This window comes from Urocampus carinirostris, chromosome 16, assembly GCF_059441175.1.
Source record: "Urocampus carinirostris isolate Australia breed hairy pipefish chromosome 16, RoL_Ucar_1.0, whole genome shotgun sequence".
NCBI lineage: Eukaryota > Metazoa > Chordata > Actinopteri > Syngnathiformes > Syngnathidae > Urocampus > Urocampus carinirostris.
Genome location: NC_142364.1, coordinates 34,260,893 through 34,278,020, shown reverse-complemented (window position 1 = coordinate 34,278,020; position 17,128 = coordinate 34,260,893). Strand labels below are relative to the sequence as shown.

At 40.0% G+C, this 17,128-nt stretch overlaps 1 protein-coding gene across 3 annotated transcripts in view; it reads right to left on the bottom strand.

The window, feature by feature from the left end:
- The window catches only part of dcc (DCC netrin 1 receptor), a 409,358-nt gene that overhangs the window by 20,570 nt on the left and 371,660 nt on the right, over positions 1–17,128 (bottom strand). For 2 of the 3 annotated variants that reach the window (XM_088355706.1, XM_088355708.1), the window contains exon 28: positions 6,813–6,961. In XM_088355706.1, the coding sequence (XP_088211832.1) occupies positions 6,813–6,961 (149 nt within the window). The remainder of the gene's footprint in view (positions 1–6,812; positions 6,962–17,128) is intronic. The other variant, XM_088355707.1, reaches the window with a different exon arrangement.

Sequence of the window (17,128 nt, the reverse complement as noted above, 5' to 3'; positions counted from 1 at the left end):
CATTCACACGGAGCTAATCTATAACAGTTCATTTTGTCTCCTGCCACTAGAGATAATAGCTTGGGGAAAAAAACCTTAAATCAAACTGCAACTGAAGTTTTTTTTTAGTCATTGATCCATAACATTGATTGGTCAGAAAGGACATTCATATTTCATCTGATTGCTAGCTGACCTGGATTCTTAAATCACCAGCAGGACAACAAAACAGTATCGAGGTTTAAGGTTTAAATGGTCAAATTTTTGTCAAAGTTCACTTTTTTTTCGTTTTTTTGTATGGTTTCAATAACATACAACAGTTAATAACAATTTCACTAAAGAAACCTTCTCGACTTAGTAATGTTCACATTGCCTCTGACTATAAACCAACAGAAGTATCCATTTGAAATAGTTAGTTTCAATCAAAACTGTCTTGAATAGATTTAATTTATGTTCCTATTTCCTAGAGCAAGGGTCTCAAACAGGCAGCCCGGGGGCAAAATGCAACCCTCAGGATGAAAGTGTAAGCCCCCAACTTTAATATGAATGTTTCATGGACATTGTTAATTATTTGGCCACGAGATGTGGCTGCAATCTGTCTTGCAACCAAAAAACTAGTGCTAAAAGTCACATGTGAGAATACAAACTACAAAGACACAAAGTGACCATGAAGCCTTTCACCTGGAATTTGTTTTTTCAAGTACCCGTAGCAGCAAAGTAGCTGACAATTATATCTCCCTCAGGTGACGGACATGTTATGTAAAATACAAATTTCTCAAACTATGAGTATGTTTTAAAAATGCACTTGTATATGATAGTAATGTACTTTTGCTAATTATATAAATAATCTTTTTTTTTAAATGAATGACATTTCTTTCCACTAGGAGACACTGAGTAATACACAATCCCTTTAATTGCAGCCCTAATTGATAATGGATTCATTTAATACTGGTTGATTTATTTTCATATTAATTCCTAATGTTTTGTATTTGTATATTTGACCTTGTGTAGGGAATTAAAAGTAAGCAATATTTGAGTAAAGTGGAATGTTTTAATCAGAATTTTTTTCCAGAAAGTCCAATTTGGCCCAACCACACCCAGACCTTAGTTTCAGTGACCCCAGATACAATGAGTTTGAAACCCCTGTTCTAGGGCAAAGTCAAATGAAAGGAGGGTCAAAATAAAGTGCTACAAGCCGAGGGCCGTACTTATCTTTCACTTAACCGACAAACCTTTTAAAACGGAATTGGAATGAAATAATATATATATATATATATATATATATATATATCTAAAATAAATCGTTCTTCGCGGTGAAGTAATGTTCGTTTAAAAATATATATTTTTCTCTCCATTGAATGAAACAATAATGTACTCAGTTTATTTCAGGGCCCTTGGAAAACCTGTGGGCCTTGACTTTGTTATAGGTTTCCTGATAATACTCTAGTTTTTAGCAAATGCTTCCTTTACAGTACTTTAAAATCTTATATCGGGACGAGACGTTTTTAGGGTGAATACTACTAGCGGTGTCCAACTACGCCCTGTGAAACATTTGTGGCCCACAAACTGTATTTTTTATTTTTTTTTATTTTAGTAACCCATAGAATATAATGAAAATGACACTTGCTCCCCCAAATTCTCCTTAATATTGAATTTGCCTTTATCTTAATGTATGCATAAATTTGTAATATGAAGGGACAGCGTGTATTATTTGACTAGATGTCGCTATATGAGTGCTAAAGAGCAAAATAAGGAGTACAAACTGCAGGGACTCAAAAGTGACCAAAACGTACCATATTCCTTTTGATTGTTTTGCCTTATTTTCAAGGTTTTGAGATACCTGTAGGAGTAAGATGGCGGAAAATGATGTCAGGTCACTCTTTGAGAGGCTCATGTTTATGTAAAATATATTTCAAGACCAATTGGTTATTTTTAGATGTATGTTTTAATGATAGTAAACATATCTTTGCTACTCACTCAAATCAACATTGTTTTTTTTTAATGAATTGAGTAATTTTACCACTAGGAGGTGCTAACTAACACACAATGTCCCTTTGTTATTTAATGATATTTTGTCAATATTAAATGTATAAAGTAGATATTCAAAATAAGGAGAAATACATTAATGAATTTTGAGAGGGAACAGGGAAAGAGCCCAAATCTCAGATAAAAAATTCCAACCTTTTCTAAAAGCCCTATCTAGAGTCCTTCCTTTTAACTAAATCTGCTAGGTTACAAAAAGACAAATATGCCCTAAAAGGTGTGATTATCAAAGAAAAGTTTTATTATTGGCCAATGGTGACAATGATGTAAAGAGGATAACAATCAAAAAAACGAAAAACCCATCCATCCATTATCTGCACCGCTTATCCTCAGTAGTGTCGCAGGGGTGCTGGAGCCCATCCCAGCTGTCCTCAGGCAGTAGGCAGGGGACACCCTGAACCGGTTGCCACCCAGTTGCAGGGCACACAGGGAGATACAGCTCACCTACTCTTTCACACCTAGGGACAATTTGGATCTGCCATTTCACCTGACATGCATGTCTTTGGAATGTGGGAGGAAACTGGATTGCCCGGAGGAAACCCATGAAAACACAGGGAGAACATGCAATCTCCGCACAGGACGGCTGTTAGCCGGATTTGATCCCATGGCTTTAGAACTTTGTTGCAGACGCGCTAACCACTCATCCGCCGTGCCGCCCAATGACGAATAACAGCAGTATTTTCAAAATAAAGAACTGGTGTCAAATAATAATGTATTTTGCAGGTATCCAATATCAAAAACTGAATAAACGTATCAGTCGTTAAACATGTATGGATGCAAAATAACAATTTATAATTTAAGATACAACTTTTTTTCACAATATTTATAATTTTTCGTCACAAGAATTTTGTGCTGAACCGTGAAAATCCAATCAAAATGTCCAATCTCACATCATGTAAGTGCCAAAGCAAAAAGGTATCATCATTGCTTTCTGGGTTTAAGTCTGTAGTTAGCTCTAATACTGATGTATAGTGCAGTAGGTTGATAGGAATAGATCAGCTCAATTGACGAGACAGAGGAGTAAATCAAGAAAATGAGCTGCTGACCTTTATAACCCAGCTAATCACTTGCCCCATTTTCTTTTTTAATGCGAATTGCTTTGACTCTTTCACCTTTACATTTTTTTTTCACCTGTGCAACCTGTTTCACTACTCTCTCACTGTTATTCTGTCTCCCATTGCCATGGTGACAAACCCTGTCTTCTTTCCTACCATCTCCTAATCCATCTTACTTCGTCCTTTGTTTCTGGACTTTCCTGGCTTCATTTCCTGTCCTCTCATTTTGTTGTCATGGCGACCACTCATCCTGCTCTATTGTCATTGAGTAGATATGAATATTTAACACGTTCCGAAATCCAGCAAGTCTTCAAATTATCATGTCATTTCTTTTCATCGTGTCTCTCCTGCATTTTCTTTTTTTTAAATATAGGGTAGGTACTGGGCCAAACTTGCAATAATCAGATTTTGGCGAATTCCAGGGTTCGTACACCTTCTAGATGGCCAAATTCAAGCACTTTTTAATGACTCTCAAAATCAATTTTTCCAGTACTATCCAAAGATGAAAGCCAGCGTTGATCAAAAGAACGGGAGCCTAAACCTTTGTTTGAAACCCCAACTCGAGCCCTAACCTTATTTTGGAACCCTGAAAACGGTTTACAACCCAAACTTGCAGCCCAAACTATAGTTCTGCATCCAAACTGAACTGTAACTATAGCCCTAACCCTGTTTTACATTGTAAACCTCTCTTTAACCCTGAAACCACATCACCGTTTTGATTGTTCGGTTATTGTGGTCGCGGTATTTTGCCACAAAAGTAAATCGATAAAATAATAATAAATAAATAAATAAATAATAAATACTGCTAAATTATAGTTAATACAAATTTAAATCTTACTGTGTTCACATTTCAAGACTTTCGGAAAATGGAGTCAAAACATTTCAATGCCAATTAAAGCCTTATTTTTAGAATGATATATCCAATGCCTTTTAAGACTTTTAAGAATCCGCGGGAACCGTGCATGAGGGAAGAAGAAATGCAATGGCAAAGCGAAGCCACCAGAGAGCAGCACCAAAGTTCATGCACTTTTCGATTCTTGATTACACAACTTTAAAATTCATGCATTTTAAGAAAATTCAAAGACCTGTACATACCCTGAAAAAGGAAAATGTATGAGGCAGCCATCAAGTTAAAATAAATCAAGCTGGCCAATTAAAAAGGAAACAGAGCTGCTGCATGTAAACTCCCCATTGATGTACCGATGTTGAGACACTAAAATTGGAATAACCGAACAAGTATAAAGTAAAAAAACGCCTCCGTCCACCAGAGGGCGCCTAGTTAGTTTTTAATTGGGATAGGTGTGTCCAACCGCCCAAGGCCTGTCCCTAATGAGCCTGACCCTTTATGAGGACATTTTGCACAGCACACAGTGGTCGGTGATTATGTTGTGATTTTTCTGGTGGACCCAAACACAGAAGGCAGGAAAAGGCAGATAGCATTGAAAAACAAAATAATAAACAAAGTAACCAACAAATGGTAAAAAAAAAACAAAAAACCCCAAAAAACTGTCTGAAACAGGAAAACAAAAAACAAACCTAAGAAACCAGGATGGAACTGCATAAAGGCGATGGTATAGATACTGGAAAGTGGATGATGAAAACAAAAATCACAAGACACTAGGTGCTGCCTAAAATGTCCTTATGAAGGGTCAAGGTAATTAGGGACAGGTACGGGGTGACACTTGTCCTGATTGCAAACTGATTAGGCACTCTCTGGTGGACGGGGGCACGCCAGACCCAAAAACAGGGGTAACAAAAGTAGGTGGCCCAAACTGGAACACATTCCTAACGGTAGGCCTATCTTTTTGCCCAGTTAGCGTTCTGCTACCAAGTGTTTTTTGGTGTTGCTTGTGCTGCTGCATCCCAAAAAGTTTTACCACTGAGTTTTTTAACCAGCCATGTTAGTGCTGTGTTACTCCTGTTGCTGCTGTGTTTTTCCTGTGTTACTTGTGTTGCTCGGCCCCGTTGCCTTTTCCTCATGAGTGCTTTATATCAAAACATTGAAAACTCTTTTTATTCCTTTGCTTTTGACACAACAAATAAAGTAATTAAACTCCTGTTTAATTACTTTATTGTTGTTTATGATTTTTAATTTTTCCATTATTTTATTGTCTATTTAAAGTGTTTTATATGTTTTATTTGTATGCATAGCTTTGTCTTCAGCTGTGGCTGTTTTAATGTGCTTTGGGGGCGGCATTAGCTCAGGAGGTAGAGCGCTCGTCTTGGGATCAAGAGATCGCAGGTTTGATTCCCGGCTCCTCTGTGTTATATGTCGAAGTGTCCTTGGGCAAGAGACTGAATTCCTAATGCCCCCAATAAGCGTGGCCGCTATTGGTGTGTGAGTGTGTGTGTGAAAGGGTAAGTGTGAAGCACATTGTAAAGCGCTTTGGGAGGTCTTCATTGACTTGAAAAGCGCTATAAAAATGCAGACCATTTACCATTTACTTTATAAAAATAAAATGAGTTGGGTATTGTCTATCGTTGTAAATATCTAATGTTTAACGTGCGCACATGCAGGTTATAGTCAGGTGAGGGTAATGAATATACAAAATGTTTTTTTTCTTTAAAATGTATTAGGTGTGGAAATTACAGCATGGATAACACAATAAAATGAATATGAATCTCTATGGCCTGTAGACATGCTGAGTAATATTCAACCACTAGATGTCACTGAACTGTGTAGTGCAACCGAAAACAGGTGCCACGAAGCACACAAAAAATATAAACTACGGAGACTCAAAGTGATATAGCTAATACCTTTATTATTAACTGGTGCTAAACTGAATATTTATTGAGCATTGATTTATAAGTACCATCTGAGTAACATGTAAGTACAACTAATGTGACTAGTAGGAGACTGAATCTCTATGGTAAAGGTTAGCCAAGTCAACAAGGTCTCTTTTTCAAGAAATATTTTCTATGTTGATTCAAAACTTAGGGAGACACTTTCTTGTCAAACAAAGAACTGTGTGTAATATTTGACCACTAGATGCCATTGTATTGTATAGTGCAAGCTAAAATGAGTGCTACAAAGCATAACAAAAAAAAACAACTATGGCGACTCAAATGACCAAACTGCACCATTTACGTCTCATTTATTTCCCTTTTCACACGACTTTGGGGTTATACTTAGCAGCAAGATGCCGGACAATCATGTCAGCTATCTCTAGGTGAGCCTTAGAAGTATTTAAAACATGCACTTTTATATGTTCGTTCATGTATGTTTGCTTAGTATTCAAATCATATATTTCTTTTAATCAATGACGTTTTTTTTCTTTACCCCAAAGAGGTGTTTAACATACTCAATATCTCTCTAACAAATGATCCCGTCAGTAATAGTGATTCTGAAGGCCACGGATATTTTACATTAACATGGCAGCACAAATAAGATAAAATATGGTTGGATTAAAACATATAAAATCCACACTATACTGGAAACAATACAGCCAAAATCAAACAGAAAAATTAATGTTGTGAGCAAATTGATTAAACAGATGGAAGGATACAGATTATAAATGCAGGACTATTTTTGTGATAGCACGAGGGCTTGCTATAAGAATAGGCATTTCCCACTCCTGCCATAGATCTACTTTTCTCAAGGTCTGCTGCTTTTTATGTCTCCTTAAGAGTATTCTTTCATCAACTTAGTTTTTTCCTTTAATTGACCCTCCTTGGCTTTAACTACGTCTTTATCATTGCAGAATATAATTTTGTAGCATTTATTTTGATTTCACTTACATTAGTAGTGGAATCCTCTGGAAGTTTTGTTCCTCCTTCTTCGGGTATGTCAGGTGCCGTAGGAACCGAGACGGGGAGAAGAGGCGATCGGGCCTTACCGGCCTGACCTAGAGAAGCTGTCTTCACCTGTGGTTTTGGAAGACTTGCTGCTGTGGAAAAAAAGAGAATGGAATGTTCTTGATAATTATTAATAACATCGTGGTCAAAATTGTTCACAACAAGATTACATATGGCTCTCCACTATTTCCTGCTTTTTGCTTATTTAGCCTGGATAACAAAGAATAGAGGAGAAAAATGTAAAAAACAAACAAATAAAACAAATCTGACGAGATAAAAGAGCTATGACATTTCATTCAAGTCAAGTCAAATCGTGTCTATAGGGCTGTATATACTACAAACTACAGACTATTATAACATCATACCCATATCTAAAACCTATATAAGGAAAGGAATAACACAAAACCTAAGCATTAGGAAATGAATAAACCTTGAGAAGGGGCCAGGATGACCAGGCTGCAATTGATGTTGCAAGGGCATCAACAAACAGTACACAGACATCGACAAAAAATGTAGGTCATTCATAAGCTATAGAATATAATTGTTTTTATAACCTTAGATTTAAACATGTAAGACTAATTCGAGAGGAGTCCAGACAAAATCAAGGAGACGAAAGACCATTTCAATGACAAGATTAAAAAGTTTGTGGACAATTTGGAGAACAAGATGGAAAATAGAGAAGGCAAATTTGGAAAAAGCGCGATGGTCTTTGAAGACATGGAAAAATAAGTACTTTGACTAAGCAGAAATGTAGATTAAAACAAACGACTCAGCAGCATTCTACAAAATTAGGTACATGATCTTGACCAAAATAGTCGTCTAACCGGTGCTAACAGTTTTCCTGGAAAAAAAGACCTTCAACTGTTTTGTTTTGTGTAACCAAAATACATTTTAATCTGAGCGGAAAAGCAGTCTGAATCAATGAAAACCTGACCAAAAAAAAACAAAAAAAACAAAAAACCATCAGATAAAAAAGAAAGAGACTTAAAGAAAAGAGGGCGGTTTTAAAAGACCTGGACAACCAACTGCACAGATTTTTGTTTTAAAAAAATGCCCAAAATCCGAAAAAACAAGATAATCAAATCAATTGAGGATCTGACAGGGTTGAAAAAATTAGAAGAAAAAGGGAAATCACTTCACAAGTTTTTAGGATATCAACAATTCATAAGCATCACCCCATAAAATCCCTCTCAAAACAAATAATAAAGGATTTACAAATACTCAACATGTCAAGTCATGTTTATTTGTATAGCCCTTAACCACAAGAAGTCTCAAAGGGCTGTACAGACTAAGGACTATTATTACACCATCCCATGATTTAAAATCTACAAGGGCAAGGAAAAACTCAAAACATAACCATGAGGAAATAAAGAAACCCTTAAACAAGGCACACATTAGGTAATACCCCTTTAAGGACGACCAGGCTGCAGTGGATGTTGCAAGGGCATCAAATTACAATACACAGACATCGTCAACATGAAATATAGGTCATAAGCTATAGAATCCAAGTGTGTTTTAGGCTTGGATTTAAACAGTTCCACTGAGATTGCAGATTGAATTTCAGATGGCAGAGCATTCCACAGCACCAGAGCCTGAATGGAGAACGCTCCCGAACCTGCGGATTTCTTCTTGGATCTTAGGATCACTAGTTAACCAGCAATTTTCAAGTAAAGCCTCCGAGCAGTAACACAGGGGGAAATTAAATCTGAAAGATGATGGAGCAAGTCCATCCATAGTTTTGTATAATACCAATAGAACCTTAAAAGAACCTTTTAAACTGACAGGTAGCCAGTGAAGATAAGCCAAAATCAGGTAAGTTTCTTGTTTTAGTTGTGCGCGCTTGTTTACAAATTTTTTTACCATAATATCAACCCAATCCCAGCAAGACTTGCATAGCTATTTAGTTCTTTTCTACTAGTGACAGTATATAATGTTTAGAAAAGAAATACAGTATTGCGTAGAACACTATTTTTCAGGGTTCCCCAACTTTTTGGAAGATACTCCTTTGTTACTGATTCATGTGAAAAGTTAACAGTTTGATATGCATTTCCAAAATAGCATCTCCTATCATGATATTTACACTTGCAAAGGGTGGACCATAGTTGTACTTCTAAGAAAATAAGTTAAAACATAGCAAAAAAAAAACATAAAAAAAAAAAAAGCAAATATAAAATAATTGTAATGATAATAATACATTTCCAGAGGACTATTTTTAAGTTAAATAAGAAAACTTTGTTCCCAAAAACTGCAACTCAAAATATTATTGTCATTTTCAGAAAGTAAAATGACAAAAATAATAAAATACTCTTTAAAAACAGCTACGACGAAGTTCAATAGAGAAAACATTGGAGATTCTCTGCATAATTTTATTTTCCCAGCCATGCAATTGTTAACCTAGCATTTATAAATAGTCTCATTCAAAATCTGAATTGTAAATAAGTTCTTAGATTAAATTTTTGGAGGGGAATTATGCATAAACAGATTCGGACACCTGAGCTTTGTCTTTGAATTGTAAAGTACTGTCTGGTCTTTGTACATATTTGCATCTACATTGCATTAAAGGTTAGTCAAGTCAAGTCAAGTCATTTTTATTTGTATAGCCCTAAATCACGAAGAGTCTCAAAGGGTTTCACAGATTATTACACTATATTACACAGACTATTTTTCAGCTGACGAGAAGAGTAAGTTATTCATATGCTATAGAGTAGAAGTGAGTTTTAAGCTAAGATTTAAACATTTCCACTGAGGTTGCAGGGGGAAGAGCATTCCACAGCACCGGTGCCCGGATGGAGAACGCTCTCGAACCAGCAGAACACTTCTTTGCTCTTGGGATCACCAGAAGACCGGTACTCTCAGATCGTAGGCTTCGGACCGGGACATAGGGGGAAATCAGATCCGAAAGATAAGAGGGAGCAAGACCATGTATGATTTTGTATAATACTAAGAGAACCTTGAAATCACATCTAAGGCTAACTGGGAGCCAATGCAGGTTAGCCAAAATCAGTGTTATGTGATCGTAATTTTTTGTCCTAGTTAAAAGCCTCGCTGCGGCATTTTGTACCAGCTGAAGAGACTTGATTCTAGACTTCGGGAGACCAGAGAGTAGTGCAATGCAGTAATCGAGACGGGAGGTAACAAATGCATGAATTATAATTTCCGCATCCGACTGAGACAGTATTGAACGGATTTTAGCAATGTTACAAAGATGGAAGAAAGCGGTTCTAGTAATTTTCTTTACATGCGTTTCAAAGGATAGATCAGGGTCAAATATGACACCTACATTTTTAACTGAGTCACTCTCTGTGATGTGACATTTGTCAATGTTTACAGCAGTTTTTGTTATTCTCAAAAACATGTATTTAGATGGACCAATGACTAAGATTTCTGTCTTTTCAGAGTTAAGACGCAAGAAATTGAGTGACATCCACTCTTTTATTTCAATGAGGAAGGCCTCCAAATTTCCACAGTTTAGTGTGGGAGATTCCTCCAACGGAAGATATAGTTGAGTGTCGTCTGCGTAGCAGTGGAAGCTGATATTGTACTTGCGAATAATATCACCTAATGGAAGCATGTAAATGCTGAAAAGAAGGGGGCCAAGCACTGAACCCAGCGGAACACCACAGGTAACATTAAAGGGCTCAGATGTCATTTCGCCATATTTAACACAATGCGTCCTATCTGAGAGGTAGGATCTGAACCACGAGAGGACGGTTCCTGAGAGACCAATCCATTTTTCCAACCGTTCTAGTAGGAAATTGTGGTGCACTGTGTCAAAAGTGGCACTAAGATCCAGCAGCAGCAAAAGTGATGAAGCGCCAGAGTCCATTGCCAGTGGGAGATCTTTTGTTACCTTGATCAGAGCTGTCTAAGTAGAGTGGTTAGCCCTGAATCCTGATTGCATAGATTCAAAAAGGTTATTCTCGGATATGAAATCATTCAGCTGCTGTGCCACTACTTTTTCAAGTACTTTAGAAAGGAAAGGTAGGTTTGACACAGGTCTATAATTACATAAGATTTCTGGATCAAGGTTGGGTCGTTTCAGTGTGGGTTTAATAACGGCGGACTTAAAAGCTGCTGGAACTACACCTGAGGAGAGTGATATGTTTAGAATATTTAGAACTGAAGGTCCAAAGACGCCAAAAAGACTTTTAATAAGTGAACCTGGGAGCGGGTCGAACTGGCAAGCTGTCGGTTTGGCCGCATTCACAACCTGTTTGAGATCATCAAGTGACAGTTCACTAAAACTGGACAATTTCCCTGGTCAGCCACCCTGTCGTGCATCTGTAGATTTCAGCCCTTTAATATGTGTGGTATTAATAATGTCTTTAGCAATTTCTTCCTGTATGCATTGAATCTTCTTAGTAAAGAAGACCGATAAGTCATGAGCAGAGTGCGTCGAATTATCTGCGATAGTCTGTTGCCTTGTAAGCGATGCTACAGTGTCAAAAAGGACTTTGGGATTGTTCTTTTGAGACGCAACCACCTTCGAAAGGTAGGCCGATTTTGCAGAGGCAAGGGCCGCTTTATACTTTAACAAGCTGTCACACCAGGTTTGATGGAAAACCTCAAGCTTGGTAGCGCGCCATTTTCTTTCCAATTTCCTGCATTCTTGTTTAAGGGTTCCAGTTTAATCAGTAAACCAAGGCGTGCGTCTTTTAGGACGTGATTTAAGCTTTCTGGGTGCTATTGAATCCAGGACACTAGCCAGGGTAGTATTGAAGTCATTCATGAGTGAGTCAATCGAGCCATTGTATGAAGGAAAGGACGGAACTGCTCCAGGAAGGAGTTTAAAGAGCTGTGCCAGTGCTTATATTGCGTCCGCTAAATCCTTCAGCTTTTTTAGCACTACATTTAGCTAGCACCTCAAATGTAACTAAGTAATGATCCGAGATAAAGGTAGTACACGGTAACACCATAATTATTGAGTTTAAAACTCCTCGAGTCAGAACCAAGTAGAGCGGGTTTCCATCTTTATGGGTTGGCAAATCAACCAGTTAAATTAAATTAAAACCAAATGCATCAATTAGAGACCGAAACGCAACAGTAAGTGAACTGAGTGGGGAGTTCATATGAATGTTAAAGTTGTGGTGGAGAAAGTCATGTTGACATCATTTCCAGAAAATTCTTGGCAGACAATTACGTTTCCTTAAAAGAGCATGGGACCTGCCAGGACTCTCTGAGCAAACTGAGGCGAAAACATTTCCTAATAAGGATACGACAACACCATCCGTAAGAGAAAAACAATTCTGAAGAAGTCACGTAAGTCCTCTGCAGGACTGGGCCCCCTCTTGGGTTTTACTCACTTGAAGCTATAAAAGCTTTGTTATGTCTAAAGTTCTTTGAGTTCTTTGGGACGATGCAATAAAGAACATCCCTCTCACGACGCCGGCATCCGTGCATTTCTTGGACGCATGCGAGAAGAATTAATCGATTCTCGAACCTGCATTTTCTCCAACATTTAGTGGCGCCCAACGTGGGGCTGTTTGGCTCACAGAACAAGACTTCTCGTCGTGAACGAGCGATTGAGGTAAGGACAATTTTTTTTCTCTCCTTATTTCAGTTTGCTTGTCGAGGTAAGTTGAAATGCAGGGGCCTGTGACGTGAGAGCCAAATTTAAAAAGTCGTGCACGTGGATTATTTGTCTGTAGTCAGGAAAAGTTCGGACGGATGAGATACATTATATAGATTGAGTTGAGATTTCTGTCCGACGACAATCCTGTGCTCAGGGATTGTTGTGGTGGTTTTTTTGGGACACGGCTGCTGAAAAATCTGGGTAAGAGATGCAGCGGCGTCGGTGTGTGTACATTTAGAGACGGTTAATTCCGGTCCGTATAATTGTCTTGAGATCTATGTAAAAAGCAGTGATGGCTCAAGTGACAGTTCGAGAGTAGACGATCTATATGTAGTTCATATGGGGCATGTTTTTTATGTGTTTCCCTAGTCGATTGAGGATTGGGGGGCTGACATGCAAGTTACATTTAAGGACGAGTGTGGTGCATGAAACCTCGCCATTTTCTGCAATCTGAAAGGTTATACCGACGTTAGAAAAATGAGCAGTTAATCAGATGTTGTATTATTAAGATAAATTCGCATAGCGATGCAGGGACTGTATGTGTGAATTGCTAACATATTTCCGCTCTGAACGATATCTTGCTCAGATAAATTTTTGGCTGTTAGTGTGTTTATGAGTAAGGCTTATGCTAATGGTGATGTGTTCTTTTGCCTTTTAAGGTCTTGTATGTGTCGTTCGCGTGTCTTAGAATGTATTAGAAAAGGAAGTATATTTGAAACGTATTTAATCAGAGCGATGTTTTAGCTCCACAAACTTTTTTGTGTAGGTGTGTGTGCCAGCTTGCGCTGAATTTGCGTGTGTCTCTCTGTCTGTGGATGTGTGTTCTGTTTCGGTTCAGTTTCTCCCCCTTTCCGATCACCCCCCCCCCCCCCGTCCGCCTTCTCCCTGCGTGGATGTATGTGAGTGTTTCCAGATGTTCTATGCTCTGTGACTGAGGGCTTAACTGTTTGAGGGCTGGAACGACGCTGTGCGAGGGAAAACTTTTCTTTTGTTTGACGTTAAGAAGGGGGTCTTGGAAAAATAAATGAAAAGTGGAGTGATTACTTATCCTTGCCCGCGAGGACGCAGTGGTAATAGAGAGTGACTTGACAGCAAAAACGTGGTTTTAATAATAAGTGAAAACAGGATGTAAAAATACTGCGCGATTGGTGTGTGAGATAGATATAGGAAACTTACGATACTGGGAAATACGTTAGGATGAATGATTCGTCCGGCGCTTCGTCTGCATGTGGCCTCTGAATTTGAGATCTGGTTCCGTTAAACATCACGGCGCTCTGAGAGGAAAAATTTGTGTACGATGAAGCCCATTCTAGCGTGAGGAGCCGAGTCCGCCCGAAGAAGAATATTCATGAAAGGGGTTGAGCCGAAATGAACTGTTTGTGTCTGAGCAGAAGCAGACGTGCGGGCCGAGCAGAGGAGACGGCCCCCACCATTCTGAGCCTACTCAGCCCCTCCCGATTTGGGAAACTCAGCAACAGACAACCAAATCAGCCCCGAGTTTGCAAAAAGCAAGGTCAGTACACAATAATTGAATGAATACAAACATTCTTGTGCCAGTGAAGCTTTTGGGATTGCGTCATCCGGACAAGGCCAAGCTGATTGAAAAGGTGTCACAAAAATGGGAGAAGAGGACGAAGAATCTTCAACCGGCGTGGCCGCAAGGGGGTACGTTTGATACATACACTTGTGGCGTCATGGAGGTGAGAATCATGGACTACAAGTCTGGCAAAGATAGCAAGAAACGACAGGAGAAGAAGAATACAGAAGAGGAGGTCTTGAAGCTGTTTAAGACTGAAGGAGTGCATTATAGGGAGAAAATTAGGGAAGGACTGCTTCGACTAAAAGATAAATCGTTGAACGCTGAAACGACAACTGGATCAGCTAGGTTGTATCCAACTTTGGTCGGAACAATGAAAATAAATGGGGATTTCAAATATGATGAAGAAGGAGGAGACGTGATGGAATCGCCAGCACGAAACCAGGGCAACGCGCCAACAAGTACTCAACATCCTCCTATCCCGAAGCACTGTAGCACGGGGAGAAAGTTCGACAGAGCGGAATGTAAAGAACCGCTCGACTGCTATGCAGAAAGGAATGAAATAGTCTAAGGGGCCGGTCACACAGACATTTGCGGCTGAATCACGGCCAGAAATTTCTGCCTCTGAGGCGGACGCTATTGGACGCATTGAGCTCGCCATTAAGACGAGATACAGCGGTGCTTAACACGAGGTCGGAAATACGCGCGCGGGTGGCAGCGCAAATAAGGTTTGCGCTGCTCAATTCTTCAGAGCGCGGGTACACAGCCTTTCACGAGCGTATTGAGGCTGAACCACGGCCAGAAATTTCTGGCCGTGAAGCAGATGCTGTTGGGCGCTGTTGGACGTTTTGAGACCGCCATATAGACGAGATAGAGCAGTGCTTTACTCGCGGTCGGAAATTTTCACGTGGTTGGCCGCGCTCAAAACTTTTGAGCTGCTCAAAAGTTTGAGCACGTGTTAAACCGCGTGCCGCACACGTTGTCAACACGAGGAAATGACGCGGAAATGACGCGGAAATGACGTGCTCTGCTTACACGTGGGTAGGACGGGAAATGTCAGCGGGTAAACGTGGGTGGAGCATGGTAATAGCATGTTCTGCACCTGTATCGCGGTGTTATTACGTGAAATTAGCGTGTTACGCGTGTGACAGTCAAACGCCTTTCTCCGCGTATAAACAGCGCGAATGCCGAGAACACGTCAGTTGTGCTAGTGATGTCAAGGGGGTGAACATGGATCCCCGTCAGCGTAGTTTCTCTTCATTTCGAATAAATCTTTCGGTGCATTCACAATGGTCGTAGCAAGGCTTTAATGCCAGGACCTTAGCTTGGCCTTTTGGCTGAGAGTAAGAGTCCCGGCTCCTAAGCTTTGAAGCGTATTATGAACTCATCGATAATGGATAATGAATAAAGAAGGTAGACCAATAACCCATAACCCCCCCCCCGTCAGCGTAGTGACCTCGTCTAAATCCATTTTTATTTCTTGACATTTCTTTTCAAGATAATAAAATAAAAATGATGCCATAGCTTGAAATCTTGATCTTCACGAACTGTGTCTTGTGCGGGTATGATTCCTACAGCCCGTTGCCGAGAATTGCATCCCCTCGCTACTACAACCACGTTCACCTCGTTTTATCTCACTTTTAGGGAATGTAATGGCGAACATATAACCAAAACCACTTCGTCTTGCATTTGTTAGAAATGTAATACAACTTAAACCACGTCTTTGTTTTGTTGTGTACGTAATCGAACGGTAAATCCTCCCCCCCTCGCGTGAACACGCATACTGCTGTGCTTCCAACCAAAGCGATCGTATTCTATATAAAACGCTTATTAAAACAATAAAGCGAGCTAATTATAACAATTGGGAGATCCTAGTCCATATAACGCGTTTATTTAAACAATAAAGTGCGATGGTATTCTACAAAATGCAGTTTGTTAACGTGGATGAAAAAGTCACGCGAGGGGGTGGGGCGGTGTGGGTGTTGCGTAGGAGTCGGATTTGGGCACAACACCGGCTCGGGAGCTTTTATACCCGTGGTCCACACGAGAAAATGACGCAGAAATGACGCGATGAGGAAGCGGAACAGTCGCCGGCGTCTGTTTTGCGGGCATACCACCGATGAACAGCGGATTGGCCAATTTTGCGCATTTTCCATCCCGGGCAACCACGGGCAAAAAAAAAACGCAAAATTTTAGCCGTGATTCAGCCGCAAACGGCTGTGTGACCGGCCCCTAAGGATAGTCAAGTGAATCGTTTTGGGTCGACATGCCTGCCTGGGGTCCAGGTGCCCGTCAAGCAAGCCGGAACTTGGATCAGGATCAGCAACGTACGGTCTGAGCTACCATTAGGGAATTGGAACAGGAAATAGACAGTCTTCACGCAAGAGCTGAGGCAAGAAGGGACAGTGAAAGACCTTGACCGTCAGCGAATGCGACTGGTCATTATGACCTAAGGTACAGGCCAAATATCCGGCCGCCAGAGAGGTATACAGACCCTGGTCAGTTTCCAATTCTAATCAAGGGAAACAAAGGTCAGTACATCCCTTGGCAGACGCTCGACCTCGCTGGTCTGATCTCCCGACTGCCAGACATACATGAAGGTGCTGGGAAATGGATTCGGCGGTTTGAAGAAGAGATTATTGGCAAGCTGCTAGCCACTGGCGATATCAAGTTAGTATTGGCGCAATGTGTAGGTGCTTCAACGATGGAGAATATTTTACGTCACAGCAACAATGGATGGATGGTCGATGTAATGGCGGATGGAACTGAATTTAACGCCTTCCGTGCAGTGGTGTGGAGAGCACTACGGGATGAATACCCTGCCAAGATTGATCCAAAGGCATTAAAAGGTGAAACTCTCGGCGAAACTGAGAATCCAGCTTCATACATCGGCAGGCAGCTCAAACGATGGAAGCAGGAGACGGAGGAAGAAGTGGAGAACAGCCCTATACTTTCGACTCTGTTCCGCAATGCCGTCATCGGAGCCCTGCCAATACAAGTTCAAAGTAAGCTGGAAGATGTCGTAGGGTTAACCTCAATGCCTTACAGGGAGTTCCGTGACCATGTTGTCCACGCCATTGAAAAATTCAGAAAGGATCAACAAAGGCAGCAGGACTTAGAAAGAGCTGAACAACGGAAACTCACTCAGAT